The sequence below is a fragment of the Brienomyrus brachyistius genome, chromosome 11, assembly GCF_023856365.1.
Source record: "Brienomyrus brachyistius isolate T26 chromosome 11, BBRACH_0.4, whole genome shotgun sequence".
Lineage (NCBI taxonomy): Eukaryota > Metazoa > Chordata > Actinopteri > Osteoglossiformes > Mormyridae > Brienomyrus > Brienomyrus brachyistius.
The window spans coordinates 9,159,987-9,184,246 of record NC_064543.1 but is presented as its reverse complement, the minus strand read 5'-3'; the positions used below and the strand labels follow the sequence as shown (position 1 = coordinate 9,184,246).

At 42.8% G+C, this 24,260-nt stretch overlaps 2 protein-coding genes across 2 annotated transcripts; both read left to right on the top strand.

Moving 5' to 3' along the window:
- Positions 1-10,590: 10,590 nt before the first annotated feature.
- Positions 10,591-13,697, top strand: terb2 (telomere repeat binding bouquet formation protein 2). The gene is made up of 8 exons (XM_049031361.1): positions 10,591-10,694; positions 10,814-10,933; positions 11,927-12,008; positions 12,270-12,409; positions 12,708-12,769; positions 12,860-12,900; positions 13,097-13,182; positions 13,351-13,697. Exons 2-8 carry the CDS (start codon positions 10,870-10,872, stop codon positions 13,536-13,538), a joined length of 663 nt encoding a protein of 220 aa, XP_048887318.1. The 5' UTR covers positions 10,591-10,694; positions 10,814-10,869; the 3' UTR covers positions 13,539-13,697.
- Positions 13,698-18,848: 5,151 nt separating this feature from the next.
- sord (sorbitol dehydrogenase) lies at positions 18,849-23,855 on the top strand. Its single transcript, XM_049031375.1, has 10 exons — positions 18,849-18,907; positions 19,387-19,514; positions 19,786-19,819; positions 20,018-20,182; positions 20,449-20,608; positions 20,836-20,954; positions 21,462-21,527; positions 22,164-22,342; positions 23,161-23,282; positions 23,439-23,855. The coding sequence occupies exons 2-10, from the start codon at positions 19,461-19,463 to the stop codon at positions 23,602-23,604; spliced, it is 1,065 nt and encodes a 354-aa protein (XP_048887332.1). The 5' UTR covers positions 18,849-18,907; positions 19,387-19,460; the 3' UTR covers positions 23,605-23,855.
- The last annotated feature ends 405 nt before the right edge of the window (positions 23,856-24,260 follow it).

The following is a 24,260-nucleotide window of genomic DNA, read 5'->3' as shown; positions in this document are numbered from 1 at the left end:
AAAGAAGTGTCTGAATAAAACACAGAACAGACGTGGACAATATCACAAGCAGACATTGAAACTGTCACAGGACAGAGACAGAACACAGATGGAGCCCTGGGGAAAAGTGAGCATAGGCCTGCTTGGGGACATTTATCATAGGGACCAGGGCACATCGCACAGTCAGTGACTGATTTTCCCACAAACCCTTTACTCTGCATTAATTCCTCCATTAATCTTTTACAAGGCTGGTGGGACTATCCAGCGATTCCTGATCCATAGCTTACCCAGTTGAGCTGTACTTCAGCGGTTGTTGCAACAACCAGCCTAGTGTACAAACATCATGAATGAACTATTCCAACAGATCCAGCCAGTAGCACAGCCATACAGTACCTGGCTATCTAACTCTGCCTGCAAGTTGCTGTTCAAGCAACACTTATGTCAACTTGATCTATGTTACATCTTCAGGAAAGCGACTATATCTGACAATCTCAGAACCACGACCGCTTTTGTGATGCCTGTCTATCCAAGCTGGTCCATATCGATGTTGCAGATTGTCTCCATATTGCCGAAGGCTCAATTTCTTCTCCTCACTTCCCTCATCTTCATGCTGCTATGCAGGCTCCTGCCTGAAGAGATGCCATACTGGGTGATGAATGATCGTTCTAGAATTCATCCTCTGCACACAAACTTTATGGGATTTTATGTGTTCCTTCACGATTCCATCAGCTCTCCTCCCAGTTTCTCCCTTTCTCTGGCCCTCATACATATGATGTATGATTACAATTAATGAATAATTATTTTGGTTGTTAGTTTTTTTGACAAGGGATATTTGTCATATTTCATTGACAAGGTTTGTGTGGTAAATATGCTCAACTACTAAAGCTGGGATATTTGTTGTAATGAAAGACTGTATATCTTTATGCTTAAACTAATTGAAGGAAACACACATACTGTAGATGAAACATTTACGGTTATTTATCAAATATTTCGAACAACTGAAATCAAAGCACAGATCATTTGAAATGAAAACGTCTTATGAAAAAGGTCACATTTTAGTTTTAATATCAAAAGCAAGTTCCCTAAAATAGAAAACAAATAGTTTGCATTTCTTGCAAACAAAATAAACCAAACACAATATAATGTCTGTCTGGGTGAAACTGATCACTACTAGCGGATGATCATTATAACTGATTTTTTCCTTTTTTTCTTTATGTCTCAGGCACATTACCATGTAATTGACATTTTTATATTTATTACACAACTATTAGGTAATAAGCGCATTGTGTAATCAGTGCATGCTTCTTATCTTACCTAGGTAATAAAACGAAGTCACTATTTACTGAATTTTATGGACTGAATACAGTACAGCTATTTGAAACGATTTTCAAATTAAAGTTTTATACAAATTCAAATAACTTAACTGTGCGGACTACTTGATTAGTATAAGCAAATTATTGTAACATTATTTGTACAGGAATGATACTGTCCCAAGCTTTTTGATCCATATAAGCGGTTGATCACTATAACCATGATCACTATAAACGGTTTTCACTGCATTTTAAATATTGCTAGTGTTGAAAGCGATTTGGAAGCTTAAATCGTTTTCACACAGTGTTTACATTTGACCTGTTTTGTTCGGTGTCGTCTTCACTGAAACCACAATATGTCTAAACGACGGACATGACATTTTTCTTCGGTACAAGCTGCTCGCGTTGCTCAGCTGGCTCAGTGTTGGAGTTCTCCTCCATGCCGTTTCCGTGTTGCAGACTCATCGGGAGGGAGTCACATGATAGCAGATGTGGTAATATGCTTTTAAGTATGTTTTTAACAACAATAAAGGATCAATATGTTTCCAAGCCAGAAGAAAGAAAATACACCTAGAAGTAGTTACAGAAAGAAAACAGAGCCGGTCTAACACATCTGACATTTCCACCCAGTTGGAACACAGACTATAATGAAAAACATGAAATAAATTGTAATCTCCCTCATGTAAAAAAAATGGTTAAAATAACATGTTTCAATGGTTCATGCCAGCTAATTTTATTTACAAAACATCACATAACTCCATATATAATTTCGATAGGAATGCAGTGTTGTTTTGTTTTCTCTTTTTTTTAACCATGTTCTTGCGCTTTGCTACAAGCATGTTTGAAACATAATGCACACACACAGCTGTCCCTTGCCAACTGCAAAGCGTGTCACTTGGAGCACCCATATTTTTTTTTACCGTGTAGGAGAGAATATAATCATCTCGCACCGCTGGCCGTTTTAATCATTTAGGAAAATTGACTTCCCCCAGATCAATGTGCACCTAAGAGCACCTGCCCTAAAATCAGTAAATCACCGCCAACCGGGCCAAAGTTTATCGTCATCGTTGCTCGACTTCAGATCAGATCGATTTGATCCAGATTCCAGCAGTCAGCAAGTTTCTTCCGACAGGAATAACTCAAGCATCATTTTGCGATGCTGACCCAGAAGATCATGGCAGAGCAATTTCATATAAACCGCTCGGGTGTTTGCTGTAGTCTTATCTCCAGTTACCAAAAGACAGAGAGGAAACAGGCAACGCAGATGCTCTCCTGCTCCCCCTGCTGTTCCTCACTTGGGTTTTATCGCACCATGATCTATCGCCTGTGGCCCTCCGTAACACCACTGCTAGGAAGGAGAACACATGAGCCAGAGGAATCCATCACTTGCTAGATATTGGGCTGTCCCCTGCCCAGCTCTACTACCTGTTTTAATGGTGTCCTGTACGTAAAGCACAAGGCCGCAAGACAAAATATGGAATGATCCTCCAACAGCAGACCTCTTCCACAGGCTCCCGGCTTACAGAAAGGTGCGTCCATCACAACACAAAGTAATGAAACTCACGCGCCACTGACTCACCTCGCATCTCACTGAGCTGAGGAGCATTCATCAGCAGTTCCTGCTCATGTCAACAAACATTGTGCATGTTGCATAAAACAAAAACAAAAAACATAAAATATAAACCACGTCAGAGAAATTAATTAACGCAGAATTAACCATTAATCAAACCTTAGGGCTTAAAAATTTCCAGATCAAGAAAACCGATCATTTTCATCAGCTATCTGTACGATACCCAACATCGGCATCACCTCCAAATCCTCATTATCTGATAAAACTAACTGGGTAACGACCCCTACATTTACATTTACAGGATTTGGCAGACGCCCTTAGCCAGAGCGACTTACCCTACAACAGTATAATTATGGAAGAACAGCTAAGAGGCACATCACCTTATTGATGAAGGTATCACACATACCTTCTAGGAAACAGAATGTCCCAAACCAAAACGTAGCTTAGGTCACCTTTAACCTAAACACTGCTGCAATCCAAATATTGATCAAGCAAGAAAAGTTCTTGTTCAATAAGGGAATAAGAATGCTCCTTGATTTGTCGAAGGTTGTACAAGTGGTACCTAAAAATGGTCTCTGGAGATCTGCAGTTAACACATATTACATTAAATGGCCTAATTGAACCATTTCCAAGGCATTACTAATTGATAATTAAAGGCTAAACTACAAAACATACTGTCAATCCAAGGAATCTGTGCATCATAGTCAGGGGCAATTACATTTCAAGCTGCAGCACAACCTTGTGGCCAAAAGTGTGAAGCGCATGTAAAAATGCAACACTTGAAATGAGGCTTTGTGTGCCATTTGCAGAAGTAGAAGTGCAGGTGTACTGGGATGCTTCTTTTCACCTATCCCATCTTCCTGTTGTTTGAGACACACACACATGCATACAGTTGAAAATGAAGCATGGAGTCAGACTGCAAGGTCAGGCCATTGATCCAGTACCTCTGGAGATGGAGCATGAGATGTAGGCAGTGGTGGAGTAGGTGGCAATGTTGAAGGAGGGGGCAGTGGAAGAAGAGATGAAGGCAGTGGTGGAAGAGACTGACTATTCTGACCATCAGTAATGCTTATAATTTACAAAAAAAAATGGAGAGAATGATATTTTTATTTGGATCTTATGTTAAGGGCTTTATTGGCCTTCTGGGACTTTTGTGTAGTGCAATTCATGTGGCGAAAAACATTGCAATCCTGACTGTACAGAAGCAGGCTATCTGAGGATCCTGTTCAGAATGGGGTTGGGCCTGCAGGCCAGGTCAAGCCAAAACACAGAGATATTTTTAAAAAAGGAAATAAGATTTTTTTCCAACTAAAAACATAAACCCAGAGTGATCCATCTTCCAAACGCTAATCCTGGTCAGGGTCACCTGCAGCTTGTATCTTAAGCCACAAACCAGGAATGCTACCTAGATGGGATACCAACCTACTGCAGGAAACATGTAAGCACATGCACACACACACACATACACACAGGCTAATTACAGATGGCACTTAACCTTACTAAATGCTTTCTCCCACCTCCCTTAAATGTAATCAGACCCCAAAGCCCAGCCCCGTACCCATCTGTAGCTCTTTTTGTGAACCATCACCCACTGGCTGGCTCCCAGCATTGTTCCTCCATACCTCCACCATTAAACTGACATCCACTACTACTGCTAATCAAAATCCCTACCCCCATCCCCCATCCCTGCATTATACGCCCAGGCCTGAAAATGCCTTATTTGCACAGGCTTGCTATCTGGGGCAGATGTAAGTGATGGCCACCCCACATCAAAATCATAAAAACTAAATATGGATTAATTTATTTTCTAAGTGGAACCAAAGAAGAGTCAGTGTGCAGCATGCCCCCCCCCCCCACCTTCCATAAATATAACTGGCCCCTGATAGCCACACCAGAGAAAACAATCAAAATTTCCTGCAGGCGTCAGTGCATACTACACATTTGGCTCACACAGTACTGCAGGACTGGCTTTTGAGCTTAGCAACAGGTAATTTATGAATTACAGACAGTGCCTTGGGTAGTATCTAATAGTGCTGGGAACTTAAGAGACCTCCCGATTCTACATTAAAGACAGGGGCTGTGGCGGTAAGTGTATCTGCTGTGCGATGCACAATGGAATTAATGAATACATCACTTGACACGGGCGAAATCTAAATTCACAAGTAGATGTTTAACATGGAAACCATTGCACTAATGGCGGCTGAGAGTCTGTTACAGTTAGTGCTGGAGAGTTCAGAGTTGCTCCCATATCACGCAAATCAGGAGTTTTGGAACACTGCACGTTCCCTAAAATTACACCAGCATTGGAGAGAGAGTAGTCGATAAGACCAAGACTTTCTGTTGGCTCTGTTATATAAAAACTCACTGGAAACACGTTCAACATGCTAACTTATCTGAGACGACAACATCCGAGTGTGTGTACGACCAGAGCAAGACAAATGGTACTTTTGCCAGGAAATTCAGACCAGGCTAAAAAAGAAAATAAAGAAAATTAAAGCTATACGGGTGTTTACTGCTGCAGACATGTAACCATACTTGGTAGTAGAGAACCCAGCATTTAGGTCATTATGATTGTTATGATGGGGGCGGCATGGTGGTGCTGTGGTTAGCACTGTTGCCTCACATCTCTGGGACCAGGGTTCGAGTCTCCACCTGGGTCACATGTGTGTGAAGTTTGCATGTTCTCCCCATGTCGTCGTGGTGTTTCCTCCGGGTACTCCAGTTTCCCCCCACAGTCCAAAAACCTGCTGAGGCTGATTGGAGTTTCTAAATTGCCCGTAGGTGTGCATGTGGGAGTGAATGGTGTGTGTGAGTGCGCCCTGCGATGGGCTGGCCCCCACACTCAGGGTTGTTCCCTGCCTCGTGCCCATTGCTTCCAGGATAGGCTCCAGACCCCCCGCGACCCAGTAGGATAAGCGGTTTGGAAAATGGATGGATGGATGGATGGATGATTGTTATGACAGATTTTTAAATACATTTTTAAACACTTATTTTTAGTGTGATTGGCCGGGCTCCTCTCACCGCCAAGCATGGGCTTTGAAAGCAAACTCCTCGGGGGACAGGCTCTGGCTATTGTCTGTGTTTAGGTACTAAACATCAGCTCGGCTGGGGTCCTGTATGGTGGTGGGTGTTGGACTCCGCCAGGGCTGCCCTTTGTCACCAAGTCTGGTCATAACTTTTATGAATAGGGTTTCTAGGTGCAGCCAAGGGGTGGAACTCCAGTTTAGTGACCTCAGGATGTCATCTTTGTTTTTTAAAGATGATGCAGTCCAGTTAACTTCATCAAGCTATAACCTCCAGCATGCACTAGGGCGGTCTGCAACCAAGGATGAAATGGCCAGGATGAGAATCAGCACCTCCAACTTTGAGGCCATGGTTCTTAACAATAAAAGGGTAGACTGCCCCCTCCAGGTTGGGGATGAGTTACTGCCTCAAGGGGAGGAGTTTAAGTATCTCCAGTCTGTTTCATGAGTAAGGGAAATATAGAACGGGAGATTGGCAGACAGATCGGTGCAGCATCAGCAAGTTATGTACCAGTCTGTCATTGCAAAGAGAGAGCTGAGCCAAAAGGCAAAACTACTGATTTACCGGTCAGTCTACATTAGCAGCATCACCTGTGGTCACAAGCTCTGGGTAGTGACCAAAAGAATGAGTGGCAGAAATAACCTTCCTTCACAGGGTATCTGGGCACAGCCTTAGTGACAGGGTGAGGAGCTCGGACATTTAGCAGGGGGGTCAAAGTAGAGCTTCTGCTCCTCCCCAATGCAAGATGCCAGCTGAGGTGGTTCAGGCATCCGTCTAGGATACCTCCTGGATGCCTCCCTGGGGAGGTGCTCTAGGCACAGAGAACTGGGTGGAAACTCTAGGGCAGAACCAGGACAAGCTGGAGAGATCATACCTCTTTGCTAGGTTGGAAGTACCTGGAAATTCCCTCAGGGGAGCTGGAGGAGGCTGGGGCATCTCTGCTCAGACTGCTGCCCTCGTAACCAGGAGCCAAGTATGCGACAGACAATGGATGGATGTGTTTAATGATAAACAGTTTCAAAATAAGTTACGTTTCTCTGCAGTACCAAAATCGCACCAAACTGTGAACCTAAGCAGACAGCCGTATTCATGTCTAGATGTCTGTTAACTTTATATATAATTATATAAATATAAATATAATTTTATAATCTAAATTTTGCTCAGACTTTGGATTTAATTTAAGACAATGCTGGAAAAGTCTCTATACATGTTTATTGATTCATGATATCACCATATCAGACTCGCATATGTTAGTCCCTTAAAAGAAATCAGGCCACGTGCAACAGGGCAAATATTTGAACGTAATTCCAGGAAACTATGTTTAAAACAATATTTAATATTAGATTTTTTTACTCCTTCTTCTGTGCATCAGGTGGTTTTTCACCTTTGCAGCCATGCGCTTAAAAATATATAACTCACAGCTTGTCAGGCATTAACCCTTACATATTTAGCAAACAATTGAGGTATATTTATGGTCAAAGAGCAGCCTGCTTATAAACCCAACAGTAAAATAATCAACTTTAGTTGACACCCAAGATTTGAGGCAAAACAAAATAACTTCTCCAAGAGGCACAACTGAAAGAGACTCATATATCCAATAAGTCATGAATGCACACGGAAAGCAGGACTCCATGGACACAGGTCCACCACCAGTAGAGCAGTCATGTTAGCAGGGATGAAAAGGGACGCAAAAGTGGAGGTGGCGACTCACCAGGGACTGAAGACAGGGCCAGGGTAAGGGGGAAGCAGGGACCCCTTCCCATCATCCCTGGACCCGCAGGGCCCCTGTTTGTGTGGCGCCATTGCTCTGTCCTTCTTCCCAATTCGAGCTGCCGAGCTATTCGTCACGGAAATATCTGCAAAACGCAAAAGTGGCAGAAGTTAGTTTTAATATAAAAATACACCAAAGAGCTTGATCCTTCATGAATGTAGCCTTTTTGCACAATGAAAGCAGGAGGAAGATGACAGCTTGACACAAGCAAGCAATACAGGTTTTATATTCCTAGAGGGAAATTACATAATACTCAGGACGGAGTGAATAAAAAAGATAAAACATAAGATATTCTCAACAAGCATTTGGAAGTTCCTGGGATTTGGAGCAGTAGCGCAAAGAAGCTGTTTAGCAAATCGTATTTCAAATATAAGACACTGGAAAGTTAGCGGTATTCTATTAAAATCCATCCATCTGCAACCCACTTATCCTAGTCATGGCTACAAGGAGCCTATCGCAGAAAGCATGGAGCACAAAGCAGGAGTACATCCTCAGTGAGATGCAGTCCATTTAAATCTTTCAGTAAATAAGGGGTTTGAGAATGGGGGGGGGCAGTATGTGGCTCAGCAAATTAGGATGTGGTGCCTAATGAAGGTACTGGAAAACATGGGAAATATGGGGCGATACCTTACGTGGCCTAATATGTTTAAGTTGCACATGTAGTAAAATGCAAACAAAATATCAATGGAATATGAGCTCTATCCCATCCATGCTCGGGATACCTGGGACATTGCTCAGCTGACTCTGCCTTAGTCGGAGCCACAGGCCATATTGCTCACACTCCCCTGCCCAGACTAATCTCTTCAGTGCTGTGCTTCCAAGTGGATTTGTATGCTTCTTAAGTGTAGTCTTACCATGTTTACATGTGCAGGATTTAAGCAACCCAAACAAACATTTTAAACATTTACATTCAAGCAGTTTCCTCAGCAGGGAATTCAGAATTTCATGCTTTCAGTTGCAAATGAGTCATCTTTATAGATTTTGTAAAATAAATGGAATGACGTGGCCATGTATGTAAATAAGAAAGCATCGCACAAACACTGGGACACGACTATGACACAAACTCAACCATAAACCATCCAACTAAGAACAATGAAATCTCAATGAGGAGAGAATCAGAGGGAGCACATCTTAAACACATTCTGCTGTTTGTACAGAAGAGCAATTTGAATATTTAGCAGAGAGCAGGGACATTTTTTTTTCTTTTTTCTATAAAATACAGAAAAATGACAAAACGAAAAAAAAAATATTTAGTAGTCTGAGTGGTGTTTGGGGGAATCTAAATGCAGGAGGAAGACTGTACCCCTAACCCCATTCAACAATCGTCCGTGGTCTCCTCTATTGCACACACACTGTTACATAATAAGCATTCTGATGGAAAATTGTTTCTGTGACTAAAATCTAGATGCTGCATCAAAGTCTTATTCACCTAACCTAATCAACGGAGGAGTAACAGACGAAATTAAGGGCCGAAAGTCAAAACTGTACCTTTGTAATTCAAGAGAAAACAGGTTAGCAGATGAGGACACACTTCCTCCAAGACCAGGCAGAAAGAACAGAAACCTCCAGGGCCTTTAGAAGACAGCTGGTCCAGAAATATTTCAGCCCTTTTTGCATTGGTGTCATGCCCCAAGATCTCTTTATACTCTCCAAGAGAGAACACCTTGTTGTACACAAGGTATGGCAACACCTGGTTGACGTCCAGCTCTTCCAGGATACGCTCTCTGTGCTGCTTTAGAATACTAGCAACCCATTTCTTCTTCCATGTTTTCTTGACAGGTGGCTTTCTTTCATTTTTCTTCCTCACAAACCATTTCCTAGTGCCACTGCCAAACATTTCTATGTTAAGCCTCCCTCCAAGATTTCTGTAGTTCAATTAATACAATGGTCAACGTGAGGAAACCACACATTTCACACAAGAAGCCATGGCACATGCTTCCAAAGCCCCCGTTCTGTAGGTTTCAGACAGCATTGCTAGGAAGACACACAGGCAGTCTGCACAGGGGCGGAAAGTTGGCTTGGTGCTTACAATCTCTAAGAGGATTACCATACTCTAATTAGAGACCACAAAATCGTTTACCCACTACAGGGACGTACTTAAACTATTTATCTCCAAACCACATGCCATCTAAATAAATAATCAGTCAAAAAAACAAATAAATAGCATTCAACGTATTTACCAAAATGTGTCAAATGTAATATACGGATCTGGATTCTCTCTAAGCAGGTTATGCAGTACACTCTAACAGGTGCAGACATACTGCATCCAGGTCACTGCTACATGACTTCATCAGAATTATCATCTATTAGGATGGTTATTATTGTCATTCATAATAATGGTTTGATATAGTTAATCTTTTTTGAACAAATAACTACATTCTTCAACCCATAAGATTAAGAAACAGTTCTATTTTCAGTGACCCTTTACCTTTCTGGCTGAAGTCCAAGACGGCTCCCCTCAAATTTCTTCTGATATGTCAAATATTGAACAATATAGTGATGAATATTTTTGGAAAATGAAACTAAACGCCACTATATAATGAGTGTTAATCGCTACACTTAAGTCTTTCTTGGTTGCTGCCAGGCATGAATGGGGATTTCAAAAACAATAACGCGGTTGCTAGTCATTTCTGGAGAATTAACTCATGGTCCTCGTTTGATCCTGGGGAGGGAGTGTTCGGCATCTGTCATCAACGACGATGTTGACGATAATCTGCTAATCTGCCCCCATACGACCATATGGTGCGCGAATTAATGCAAATCGACTGTAGACATTGTTCGTAAGGAAACCCAAGTCTTATAGCCGATCTACAACGTAAAAAAGCATATCTTCAGTGATTTGTAAGACTGAAGAATTCGTTAAGTGGGAGAAACTGAGAGAAAGTATACGTCATCTCGGGGCTCACGAGGCTGTACGCTCACACCCGCCAGCGCGAGCTCCGGATAAAGCCCCCGTCACGTGACATCGGTTTCGGTTCATCGTCAGATTTACAATTTATATATTTATAAACCTAAATTATTAAACCATTTACTAGATAAAGCTCCGCATTACTGATAATATAGCACTGTAGGTATTGATTTGTGTCGTGACAAAAGCCGCCAGCAAGCCATCGGTTTTAGCCTCGTCATTTAAAAAGGCTTCCCCAGCAGATTAATAAATTAGTTTATTTTGAGAATTATTTGTGTCGGTTGGACCAAATTATTATAGATCTGGCATGTTTAGAAAGAAAAAGGCCTGGTTTTCAAAAAGTGTGAGTGAAGACCTTCGTCGTCTATGGGGTAGGTAGCGGACTAGATAACTACCTATATAAAGAGTTTGTATCGACGTATCCGACTAAACGGTAAACCTTCAAGTGAAACTAAATAAACAACTTGACCTTTCAAGCTTGTCAATTATGTAAAGTAACTGTCAAAATTATTGCAAATAGGAGTATGTATAACCAGGGACGGACTATGGGTTGTGTGGGCCCCTGGGCAAAACGTTCGCGAGGGTCCCCCCCCACCACCACCAACACCAGCACCCAACCACAACCACCACAATTCAAGGGCGCTTGGCAGCCAAACGCCCTCCCTATAGGGTCAGGGGCCCTTGTAGGCAGAGGATCAAAGAATGTAGGTCCTCTAAAATAGACAAATGAAAATACATTGTTGATAAGTGTTGATAATGCCCCCTGCACCCCAAGGGCCCCTGGGCAGCGGCCCCGCTGGCCCGGTCCGTAATCCGTCCCTGTGTATAACTATATAAATGACCCCTATTAAATAAAGTATAATCGTTAAATCCATCCATCCATCCATCCATTTTCCAAACCGCTTATCCTACGGGGTCGCGGGGGGCCCGGAGCCTATCCCGGAAGCAATGGGCACGAGGCAGGAAACAACCCTGGAAGGGGGGATGGGCTATTTAGTAACTCCAATTAGTCTCAGCATGTTTTTAGACTGGGGGGGGGGGGGGGGGACCGGAGTACATGGGGAGAACATGCAAACTCCACACACATGTGACCCAGGCGGCGACTCTAACCCGGGTCCCACACGTGTGAGGCAACAGTGCTAACCACTGCACCACCATGCCGGCCCCTAATCGTTAAATCGTTATGTGAATTTAACGGCAGATTGAAAACGCCTTCTGCAGGGTTGCCAGCTCTCACGCATCTGGTGTGACACTCACCCTTTCAGGCTGTCACGGATCTGGTGTGACACTCACCATTTCAGACTGTTAATTCAGACTGTTCAGACTGCTTTTAATGAAAATTAAGGCTAAAATTTAATTTTCAGTGTCTGGAGGTGGGTTGATCGCCAGCTGGACCTCTGCGGAGTACCTGTTCAGCGCGGATGCATCCTGCCCTGACACGCAACGGTGTGCCGTCTTTAGAGCCGAGGAAATACTAAACAGTCATTCATGATTATACTGTACTGTATATCGTTTATTTGTCATATCACGGTTATGCTAAGTACTGTAAGTAATGAAATAATCAAACATTTTGTTCGTAGCAGATCCAAAAATTCATAATCATTGTCTTTATATATACTAGCATCAGTGGTTCATCCCATTGGATACTTTTAAGTTACACTATTGTTATTTTTTAATTAATAGCCATTAATTTTTCTTTCGATTCAGGGTTTTTGAAAGTGCAGACTATGTAGACGACAGGGTGGCCGTTTTCCACAGCTCATGCCTTTCTGCATGTGAGCAGCGCCAGAACATGGAGTCATTGACTGCTGGCCACTATGTGCTCCCCCCAGCATGTGTTCAGAAAGGTCTCATCCAAGCCAACACATATAAACGCTATAGAACTACACAGATTTGCAGAATGTCACCATAATAAACCAGATTCCATAGTATATTTCCAGCACTGTAAATATATATGAAAAATAACAAGTTTTTCATTTTATTTCAGTTGCTTTGTCACCTATACACAATTAACGGTCAAATCATTTTGAATTGAATAGTAATTGAATTAACAGAGCTTGTGGTGATAAAGTAAAAGCTAAAAAGAGTGAAATTCCAAGATGTGCACTTCTTGAGTCTAGCTGATTTAAATACCATTCATTTCAGAAGTTAAAGCAGCAGTTGGGGGCTTCATTTGGGAGCAAGAGGACGACCATAACATGTTACAGGTTACTTACAGGTTTCTTACATTTGTCTTTGTTTGTCTACAATTGTCTTTTTATACCTGTTTTTCTTCTTTTCCTTTGAGGGAAACCCAGATGGAAAAGTGTAGCTGTGAAAACCAAGAACCTCAGACTAGGTGGAGTAAAACATACCATTTCTTCCAAGTTGCACTTGAATTAAAACCACTAGGGGTCCTTATGTGCCCAGTATACACAAAATGTGATCTGTGAAAACACACCTGTATACAGATTCCTTAATGAACAGGGCGTAAGTTGTGTGAGCGACAATGGCTAAACATCACGTTCACAGTCATATAATATCTTTCTTTAAAGCTACAAAGCACTCAGGATGGAAAAGCCAGAAAGAAAACTTCCCTGGTGTAATACGCAACATTATCCTACCAACAACGCGATCACAGGTAATAAGACTGCAGAGATTCAAGTTATAACCGCAATATGCAAGTTTGTTCATTTATTTATTCATTAATTCTGCTGTAATTTTTGTTCTGTAACAAAACTCCTATTTATTGTAAGCTGTAGAGAACCTTTTTCCAGGAAGTTACGTGAAATTTTAAATCTCTTTGCAGGGTATGTTTCAGTAAATGACCTGAAAAGGTATCCTGGGAAGTTGCATGACTTCCGTCCAGGCTGTTCTGGGTTTTCAGTGGCTAAAGTTACCATGGAAAACACCATAGCCTTTGATACAACGAGGAAGTCCAAGCTACCAAGAACCCCTTCTGTTACTTGTGATCTCTTTAGCAAAGCAAAGGAGTAAGAAAAGAAGTGCAATACATATGTCATGGCAATTGTCTTTGAAATATAAAGAACCACTTTAGACTTCTGGAAAGGTTTTTTTTATGTGTACAGGTGTAACGCCTCAATAATATAAGATGAGAAAGCGATATATACTTTAATAAATATGTATTTTAAACTTTGTCAGAGTGACGTCCATAAATTCTCAGGGCTCTACTGCATATGAATGTTTCTGATAAATTTTAAATGCTGTAAGGCTGTGAGGAATGGAAAGAGTGGGAATGACATTTTGAGTCAGTTTTAATAGTTTAAGGGGAATTTATTGTGTTATTTTTAAAATACTTAAAATATGTTATGAGGCGGGCGATGCAGTGGTTAGCACTGTTGCCTCACACCTCTGGGTCCCAGGTTCGAGTCTCTGCCTGTGTCACATGTGTGTGGAGTTTGCATGTTCTCCCCATGTCTTCGTGGGGTTTCCTCCGGGTACTCCGGTTTCCCCCCACATTCCAAAGACATGCTGAGGCTAATTGGAGTTGCTAAATTGACCGTACTGTAGGTGTGCGTGTGTGAGTGGATGGTGTGTGAGTGTGCCCTGTGATAGGCTGACCCCCAATCCTGGGTTGTTCCCTGCCTCGTGCCCATTGCTTCTGGGACAGACTCCAGACCCCCCGCGACCCAGTAGGATAAGCGGTTTGGAAAATGGATGGATGGATGGATGTTATGAGGCCTAACTATGTTTTTAGCTCAGACTTCTCCAGAATCTTTATTAGGTTAGGAACCTCTTACTAGGTTAGGAGCCCTCTTATAAGGTTTGGAACCTCTTACTAGGTTAGGAGCCCTCTTATTAGGTTAGGAACCTCTTACTAGGTTAGGAGCCCTCTTATTAGGTTAGGAACCTCTTACTAGGTTAGGAGCCCTCTTCAGCGTGATCATTTACTAGCCTAAATGCTTTTTTGAATTTTTCTTCTTAGCCACTGAAGAATATGAGAAACAGGCCTGCCTCCAACACACACACACACCACAATATAACTTTAATAAAAGCGTTTGATACGGATGTTTCAGCAGAATTACTGCCATCACACCACCCCGGAAATGATTATCCTAGATCAAACTTCCATCTTCATGCCATTCCATCAAATGCCAAAATGAGCTCAGGAACTCTGACAGCCCAGGTTGTGTTCTGGTGTCAGGTTTTTATGGAGAAAGTTGGTTGTCTGAAGAGCCATAAATTCCAGATAATGTTTTTTCTTTAGGGCGACTTGCATGGAAATAAACTAGAAACATAATTATTACATGACAGGAGTGCAACTAGAGATTTATTAAAAGGGGGCTAAGCTTTTACTGGGGGGGGGGGCAGTCAGATGCGAATGATTCACATCATTTTAAATAATTACAATACAATAATAATTTGAGGGGGCTAAAGAACATTTTAGAAGGTCTAGAGGCACACCAGTCACTCGCACACCAGTCACTCACACATATATGCATTAATGTTAAATATAATATTTATCATTTGGGAAATTTCACATGTTGCTTGCACAATCTTGTGATTTTGGTTTAATCTACTATTCATGTTGTATCACATATGATTTGTATCTTTACTAATTCCTGGCAATCTAAGCATACCAATGCAAAATACTGGGTTTCTTACAACATGGAAAATTACAATCTTTCAGTGGAAGATCTCAGACTGGCAATTATACACTTTTATTCACTTTTGTGATATTTCTTATCTGCAGGGCACCCTAGTGCCATGTAATGCCTAGTACAATACAAATAAAAAAATGCCCTTGCAGGTGTGATGTTTGTTGAAAGAAAAGGTGTAATAATATACCAACGGTCTTTAAAGGACACTTCGTACATTTGTAAAACACCACACTTAACACATCAAAGGCTCTGAGGAGTCAAGTCTATACTAGGCTATTTAATATTTGTAGTGTTACTATGTATTGTGTAACTATTGCCATATATTTAGGAACTACAGTCGATTCCAGAACCAGGATCAAATAGTCCATTGACATCCGGGAGATGTTCCAGCTAGCAGGATCTTTCAGTTAGCTGGGTTAATTCAAACTAGAAGCCACGATTTTCCAGTAGGAATGCTCCTTACCTAAACTCTTATTGGAGATCGAATTACGTTACATTTCCATCATGAGTGCATTGCAGTTTTAAAGCAAATATTAACATTACAAGCATCTTAATGTGTGGTACATCGAAGAGTCATGCAGCACCAAAACCACCAGGCAAAGTGGAGTCAGGCGTGAAACTGGCAGCATTCTGGCTTATAAACTGGGATTCCCGCATGCAGATGCACTCTGTGGGGATCTGCGGCTCGGACGTGCATCACTGGCAGCACGGCCGAATCAGTGACTATGTGGTGAGCAAACCAATGGTGCTCGGGCACGAGGCATCCGGCGCCTACAACCAGGCGATCACGCCGTGATGACCGTTTTTATTTACAGAAACTTGTCATGTATTATAAACCACACCGGATAACGCTGCACTGAGTCATTTTCACTGAGAAGTGTTTGCTGCCCATTGGGCTTCCATGGTAAAGCAAACGGCATAGATAAGGTGTCACACCAATATGACACTTGCTGCATCACTCTTATCACGACCATGGAAACAATGTCTATGCAATGACGTGCTGACAGGAATGTCTTTCTCTGGTTTAAAAGACTAACAGGGCGTAAGAATGACCAAAGGGGCTGTTTTCCTATGTTGTAACTGATAAAAGGAACAGAGACTAAAAAAAATCCATAACTGATAAAAGTTATCATGGTTGCCAGACTTAATTAAACAAAAACATGGGCTTGTCTTTCAATTCTCAGCAATATTAAATCCAAACAAAGAGCACAAGAAAACAAATTCAGTATATGAATTAGATATATGGGTGGCACGGTGATTCAGTGGGTAGTACTGAATGAATGAATGTTACATTTATACGGTGCTTTTTAAGACACCCAGAGTGCCTCACAAAACCAATGGGGAGCCACTTCAAGCACCCCCACTGTGTAGCCCCCACCTGGCTGATGTGATAGTAGTCATTCCGCACCAGTACACTCGCCACACAGAAGCTAAGGTGGAGATGGCAGTAGAGAAAACACAAATTAGATAGCGGAGATGAAGAGGAGGCCTGACCTGATAGGGTCACAGAGAGCAATTTTATGCAGCACATCAGAATACTACCCCTCCACATACGAAAGATGGTCAGAGAGACAGGAACTTGGTTTAACATTTCATCCAAGAGACGACAACCTCCACAACACACTGGGATCCACATGGACCACAGGATGGACTAACCTGTTGGCGACATTAACACCTCGTCCAACAACAATCCCATTTTCCAAGTTGGTCTCCCATCCAAACACTGGCCAGGCCCAAACCTGTTTAGTTTCAGGGAAATTATCTAGTCTGAACTGCAGGTGGTGCAGCTGCTGACGATAGCACTGTTACCTTCAGAGTTTGGGACTGAAACATCACGTCTGCCACGTGCTGTGGGGGCTTCTTCTTTCTTCTGGGTGCTCCAGTCCCTCCCATCATTTGAAAACGCTCAGTGAGGCTAAACTGGCACCTTGATATTGTCCTTATTTCAACCATGGAAATACCAGTTAAAAGCATTTAACAAATGGTCAGTTTTTCATTGGCAAAAGGCAATTTTTACTTTTTAGTAGCCAGATTTAATAAGAGTTGAATCTAGCACAGGGTTTAACGTTCTTTCATAGTTGGGGGAAAATTATCAAAAATATTGTTTCATAATGCCTTCATACATGACATCGTTTTTTTAATAAACAGGTAAGCAGGTTCCTCCACATCATCCAAGACCTGTCTGAGAAGCGGCTGGAGATGGCGAAGGAGCTGGGAGCCGATTTCTCAGTAACAGTTCAGAGGGGGGACTCTTCCCGTGACCTGGCCAAGAAGGTGGAGAGCCTGCTGGGGGAGCAGCCGCATGTAGCTATCGAGTGCACCGGGGTGGGGGCCAGCGCCCAGATGGCCATTTACGCGAGTGTGGCCCGGCGTGCTAAGATGGAGAGCGGCTTTCAGACCAGCATCTCTCTTTCAAAGCCTTCAGTGTTTGCCTTGGTGTTCCATTAAGGCTTTAATGAGCAGGGTAAACAGCTGTACAAGGTGTATCTCTTATATGCCAAAAATAAATCAAGCTGTTGGATTTATCAAAGAAAATTTTCAGAGAAAGAAAACTATTTTTCCGTTCTTTGTTTTGTCTCATCTACACGCAATACTTATTGTCAATAAGCTTGCGGTCACAACTTTCAGGAGTCAAAATAAATGTCTAGAGATTAGCCGTGAACTTCCTCATACCCTGTGACTCACCAGAACCTACTGCCCTATAACTACAGTTCCATAACAATCAGTTTCCACATTAGCAACCTTTCTGGGAAAGGTCAAACTTTCACAACACAGTGTAAACACATCGTTAAGAGTGCAGGCCCAGAAAGTCTTTTGACTATTGGGACGTGTTTTGATCCATCTGACGTCACCAATTAAAGCCAAAATTCATCCATCGTCCAGCTGCTTGTTCCAGGCAGGCCAGTGGGGGTCAAGGGCTTGTCCCCAGGAACACAACATTTTGCAAGGGAAGCCAGTCTGTCGTGGTGCATATATACACACTACGGCTAATTTAGGGACGCGGACTGATGTAACTGCATGTCTTTGCGGTTGCAGTTCAGAGTACCCATAGGAATCTACACAACACAGGAAAACCAAGTCTACTGCCCATACAGAGGAAAGGTGGGATTCGAACACCCGGCTCACCAGCGTTAGGACTCCGTCAAGGAAATCTGCTTACGTTTGTGTTTCGCCTGTTCCCAGCGCACGGAATTTTAGCCCACATATATAAATGTAAATATGAATAATATTAGGTGAATACTGCCCCCATCCCTGTATATATGCCCATGAAATTTCAAATGCATATTAAACTTTTCAGCTGTCACTTAAGTTGAATTTGGCCACGATAGCTTATCCTGTTCATACAGCTGCCGATATTTTATGTGAGGATCATATTTAATATAAAATTGGTTTATTCTGCCATCGATTTTAGAAAATTACTGTTGGGGTTACTGTATTTAGTTGATTGCTATCTAAACAATTAGACGTACAGTGCACGGAATGTTAAAATTAAGTGATTATCATACAGAATATGTTTTAACAACATCCCGTCGATTAGGTTACTTAATTGTAACCTGTGCCGCATTAGACTTGAATGTATTCAAAAAATGACACCACGATTGGCCAGACAGGTAAATGAAAAATAAAATTTGAGTTAAAAACACGTTTCAGGCGAAAACAAGAAACTGCGTCCGCTTCTTACGTAAGTACAGCGCATGCGTATTGCTCATTATTTTGAACCTTGTCGCTCTCCGTCAGCATTTGGTATGTTTGACGTTCCGTGAAAAATCGGTTTGTTTAGATTTTAGCGAGTGGAAAATAGTTTAATGCTACTGCGATTGCAAAAAATATGTTACGATATAAATATCAGCCGCCAAAAATAGTTTTCCAAACAATGATTTCCGCACTTTGAATGAACAGCTATGACCGTATATGTCACAATACGTGAGCTAGATTGATTAGTTGGAAGTAATTTTTCTGTATGCATACACTGATATTGACACTAATTTTGTAGTTGGGGAGTTTCATGTAGCCAACCAGCTAATAAGTATAAAGTATATATTCACTTCGAGGAGATTCAACTGACATCCGCTTGTTGAGCGTTTTCTCGATGCCCGTTTTCTTAAATTCACGTGTCCTCCTGTCACACCGACAGCTCCGACCCTGCCTGCTTGATCGTTTGATTTTGGGAAATACGAGTATACTGGTTAGTTCATCACCAATTAGCGTCTTCTTTTTTCCAGAAGCAGGAAGGGACCTTTGAGCTCCGCTCCGATCCTGACAGCATACGCAGCCTGAGTACTGACTTCCTAACGGCATGGATAAGGATAATCTTTCAGTGGTGTTACATTCAACAGGCGATCTCAGACTGGTAATGATTTTATTTAACAACCAACTGTAGTTACTTATGCCATACTTATTAGACATCTGCAAGATTCTGTAGTATCCTCTCACACACACGGCCAAATCATTAGCGCAGTCGTGGTTGCGATTTTTTTCCCATTGAAAGAAAATAATGCCCACATTATACATTAATAGTGTAAAATACTTTATCTCAAAGGAATTCCGAGTACTGCTGTTGTTCAGTTGTGCTATTGAGTATTGCATAACTACCTTAATCTTATACCTATACATAATTTTAGGAACAACGCCCAATTCCGGAACCAGGACCAAATGGTACGTCAGATTCATAGGCATTTTTATACATAGAGTAAGCATTTTAAAAGAAAATATTGCCTTTTATTTTCCAGTTAGGGAAATGGTTTTTGAGGTTGCACAGATTAGCGTAAATGTAATGGCATGAAATCAAGTTGCTGTTGTTTCCTCACTGCGAGTCAGTCTGACCTGAAAACCGGGTTTCCCGTGTGGTGTCAGAGGTGCTCCTGCAGATGCACTCTGTGGGGATCTGCGGCTCGGACGTGCATTACTGGCAGCACGGCCGAATCGGTGACTATGTGGTGAACAAACCAATGGTGCTCGGGCACGAGGCCTCTGGCCGCGTTGTCAAGGTGGGATCTGAAGTGAAGCACCTAAAACCAGGTGACTACGCCATGATGACCTTTTTTATTCTGTGACTTTTTTTTCTCTTTTCTCATGCTCATATTTTATCAACAAATTAGACATTAAATTGGCCAATAGTGATTTGCCTGATACACCCAATTCTAGACTCTGTGCCAAAGGTCGTATGGTGACTTAGTTCAGTATATATAGAATCTGGAATCATTTTGTGGACGTCGTTAAACAATTATTCTAAAAAAGAGGGACAACAGAAGGGAGGAAATATTAAACAAAAAAATCATTTCCAGGTGACAGGGTAGCCATCGAACCCGGGGTGCCGCGTGAGATTGATGAATTCTTCAAAACCGGACACTACAACCTGTGCCCGAGCCTGTTTTTCTGCGCGACGCCTCCTGACGATGGCAGTTTGTGCCGATACTACAAACACAACTCCAGCTTCTGCTACAAGTCAGCTGCCCACCGCTCATGTTGTAGTAAAAGCTGTGACATCATTTCCTGTTTTGTTGAGCCAAACAAAGTCCATTCTGCAGCATAATATTTAACTCTACTTGCAAAATGTGATGCTCGACCTCGTCGGTGAATTTTAATGGCATTTATTTATGCCGATTTGAAATGAGGCTGGTGCTTTTAATGTAAAGGCCGCAGTTCTAAAGTTGTATTCCATTTGCTATCAGGTTGCCCGACAATGTGACCTTTGAGGAAGGAGCGCTGGTCGAGCCTCTTTCTGTGGGCATTCATGCCTGCCGGAGGGGCGGGGTGACGCTGGGGAGCGCCGTGCTCATCTGTGGGGCAGGTAAAGTCAGTCTGACGGGACATAAGCCCACAGGCCTCAGATCAGGGGGTTGATGTGTCTCTTTTCAGTGAGATGACTCACATAAGAATTACAGAAACACCCAACTTAAATCAGCTGGTTCTATTTGGAACAAATGTTTACAAGAGTTATCCAAGATCATACCTAAAATTACATAAATGAAATTGCCGTATTGGAATGCATCAACAGTCATATTTACTTTAAGTCATAGTTTTATCTAAATTATTTTATATTACACATTAACAGTCCAGTTGAGGCATAGGTGCGGACCAGTTGGCAAATCTAAATTAGACCCGTTTCCCTAAATTATCCGTAGCAGTAAGATAAGTTAGTTAAAAGTTAGCTAGACAATCATGTTCCATAGAATACAATCCACAGTAACTTGTGATGTTCATTATCTTTTATAAACTACCCCGAATAGTGTTCCGCTGGGGCAGTTTCACTGAGGAGTGCCTATTGCCCTCTTTCCTTCCCCCTGTATCATCACAGGACCCATTGGACTTGTGAGTCTTCTGGCTGCAAAGGCCATGGGGGCTGCCCAGGTGGTCATCAGTGGTAAGCAAACGGAGCACAAAAGCCGTCGCTCTGGCAACTGATAATTCTCTAATCATTTTTATATTGACCATACCAATAATAAACCTGAATGAAATTCAATCCATATTTTAATCTTTTTTCAAACTTGGAAAAATAAAAGGTCAGTACAAGGGTCTGGGGTTGAAAAGGAGGTGGGAAGTAGGGCAGCAGGCTAAGCAGGGATCCCCAGACCTCCCTCTCCCCAGCCACCTCCTCCAGCTCCCCCGAGGGAACACCACGGCCTTCTGAGGCCCGCCGAGAGACATAATCTCTCCAGCACGTCCTGGGTCTGCCCTGGGGCCTCCTCCCGGTTGGACATGCCCGAAACACCTCCCCAGGGAGCCGTCCGGGGGGGCATCCTAGACAGATGCCCAAACCACCTCAACTGTCTCTACTTTGAGCCCCTCCCGAATGGAAACCCTTGTACGGGGAAAACATGCAAACTTTACAAATACAGTCAGGGGTGGGGTTCAAAGACGGAGCCGCAGCGGTGGGACGACACTCTGCTGGCCCAAGTCTAATTCACGAAAATAATCTCAATCAGTGAAACTTGCATCAGATATTAAGTAGCACTTCCTATAAGCAAATCATTCAATGACATCCTACATGTCATCCAAGACCTGTCTGAGAAGCGGCTGGAGATGGCGAAGGAGCTGGGAGCCGATTTCTCAGTAACAGTTCAGAGGGAGGACTCTTCCCGTGACCTGGCCAAGAAGGTGGAGAGCCTGCTGGGGGAGCAGCCGCATGTAGCTATCGAGTGCACCGGGGTGGAGGCCAGCACCCAGATGGCCATTTACGTGAGTGTGGCCCGGCGTGCTAAGATGGAGAGCAGCTTTCAGACCAGCATCTCTCCTTCAAAGCCTTCAGCCTGGCCTCTTATCGCTCTATGAGTTGATTAAAAGTAAACTGTTTTCTTTCACATTCTCTTTGTGGCAGCCAGTGCATGACAGGAGATAAAAGACCATTCTCACCAGAGAGAATATACATATACAGTTCATTGCCAGTGTATTTTAAAGTTAAAATTCTGAGAGGAGATAGACTATGTCTACACAACATATGAATTCCTGAAATGACTGGATTTATCATGTGTAATCCAGTCATTAAAAAAGGCGGAGCTGAGGCCTTTGTGCCGGGTGTCCAACTGCGACCCATATTTACAGGAAATTGGTGATTGAAATGCTATTTATAGGACAAATGTATGTCAGTATGAGTCATGTATGAGGAAGTTCAAAGCTAATCTCCAGATATTTAGGCTGATTCCTGGCAAGGTCAGTAGGTGATGTAGATAATTTGTAGTAAACAATCCATCCATCCATCCATCCATTTTCCAAACCGCTTATCCTATTGGGTCGCGGGGGGTCCGGAGCCTATCCCGGAATCAATGGGCACGAGGCAGGGAACAACCCAGGATGGGGGGCCAGCCCATCGCAGGGCACACTCACACACCATTCACTCACACATGCACACCTATGTAGTAAACAATGTCACCTGTAAAGCATCTTTTATAATTAATAGAATCAAGCTCTGATCTGCCTGTAGCCCCCATTTGTAGCTTGGTGTTTAGGTGTTCAGAAGAGGGGAATTTGGTATCTCTGTCTTGTCTCCAACACGCCAGGCGACGCGTCCGGCTGGGGTGGTGGTCCTCGTGGGAATGGGCGCAGAGACGGTGACAGTTCCGCTGCTTACTGCTACATTTAAAGAGCTGGACATTAGGGGGATTTTCCGCTACTGCAACACGTAAGCCTGCCCCCCCCCCCCCCCCCCCCCCCCCCCGACCCCCAATCGATCTCAGGAGCATCTTGGCAACAGTCAAACTAACGCTGGTAGATTGTAACATTTTACATTTTCTAGTTCACCATTAAACTGTGGGTTGGGTTGTCACCCACTGCTCAGGTGGCCTGTAGCCATTGCTATGCTGGCTTCCAAGAAGGTGAACGTGAAGCCGCTGGTGACCCACCGCTTCCCCCTGGAGCAGGCGGTGCAGGCCTTCGAGACCAGCCGGCAGGGCCTGGGCGTCAAAGTCATGCTCAAGTGTGACAAGAGTGACCAGGACCCTTGAGGAGCAGAGATCCATCACTGGGCAGAGCAGAAGCCGCCACAGAACCTAAATCCATATTCTCTCCACCGAATCCTAAATCAGCTGTTAAAATCTGCAAGTATCTTCCATATACAACGAATGGAGAAGATAAAATTATGCTTGCTTTGAATTTTTAAATATTTTTCTACGAAATAGAAATACAATGTAAAAATGAATCTGCCCAACAGGGGAAAAAAAGCAAATCAATAAAACAAAATAATTAACCTGAAGAATTATGGTTTCATTGTTTTACCCTTATGTTTAGGGTCTGAGAATGTGTGTTTCTGTACTGCAGCGGAATGTTGAGTGGAGTTCTTTCTATGGAAGACTTTCTATAGCTTAGATCACCATCTAAGTGAGAGCGAATGGGGGCTTTGTCAGCCACTGCCACCCGCTCAGGTCACCTGCTGCTGCTGCAGCACAGCTCCCCCTGCTGGTGTCAGCTCACCATTACACACCAGTATTGCTTATAAGCAACAAGCTGTCTGTTGGAAACAGCTTGCAGGAAAGATACGAATCTCCAGAATATAAGCTTGTTTGTAAGGGAGGGAAGAACTGGAGTCAGTTCACCACGAGCGTTTCTCAGCTAGTGAAGGAAAGCTTATTTAATAAAAATCTATATAAATCCAAGCCTGCCT

Coding starts and splice junctions, on each gene's coding strand:
- terb2 (XM_049031361.1), top strand. CDS start 10,870: ATGTTTAGAAAGAAAAAGGCCTGGTTTTCAAAAAGTGTGAGTGAAGAC. Junction 12,009..12,269: donor TCCTGCCCTGACACGCAACG/GTGTGCCGTCTT, acceptor CTTTCGATTCAG/GGTTTTTGAAAGTGCAGACT. Junction 12,901..13,096: donor AACCAAGAACCTCAGACTAG/GTGGAGTAAAAC, acceptor CTTTCTTTAAAG/CTACAAAGCACTCAGGATGG.
- sord (XM_049031375.1), top strand. CDS start 19,461: ATGGATAAGGATAATCTTTCAGTGGTGTTACATTCAACAGGCGATCTC. Junction 20,609..20,835: donor AACTCCAGCTTCTGCTACAA/GTCAGCTGCCCA, acceptor ATTTGCTATCAG/GTTGCCCGACAATGTGACCT. Junction 23,283..23,438: donor ATTTTCCGCTACTGCAACAC/GTAAGCCTGCCC, acceptor CCCACTGCTCAG/GTGGCCTGTAGCCATTGCTA.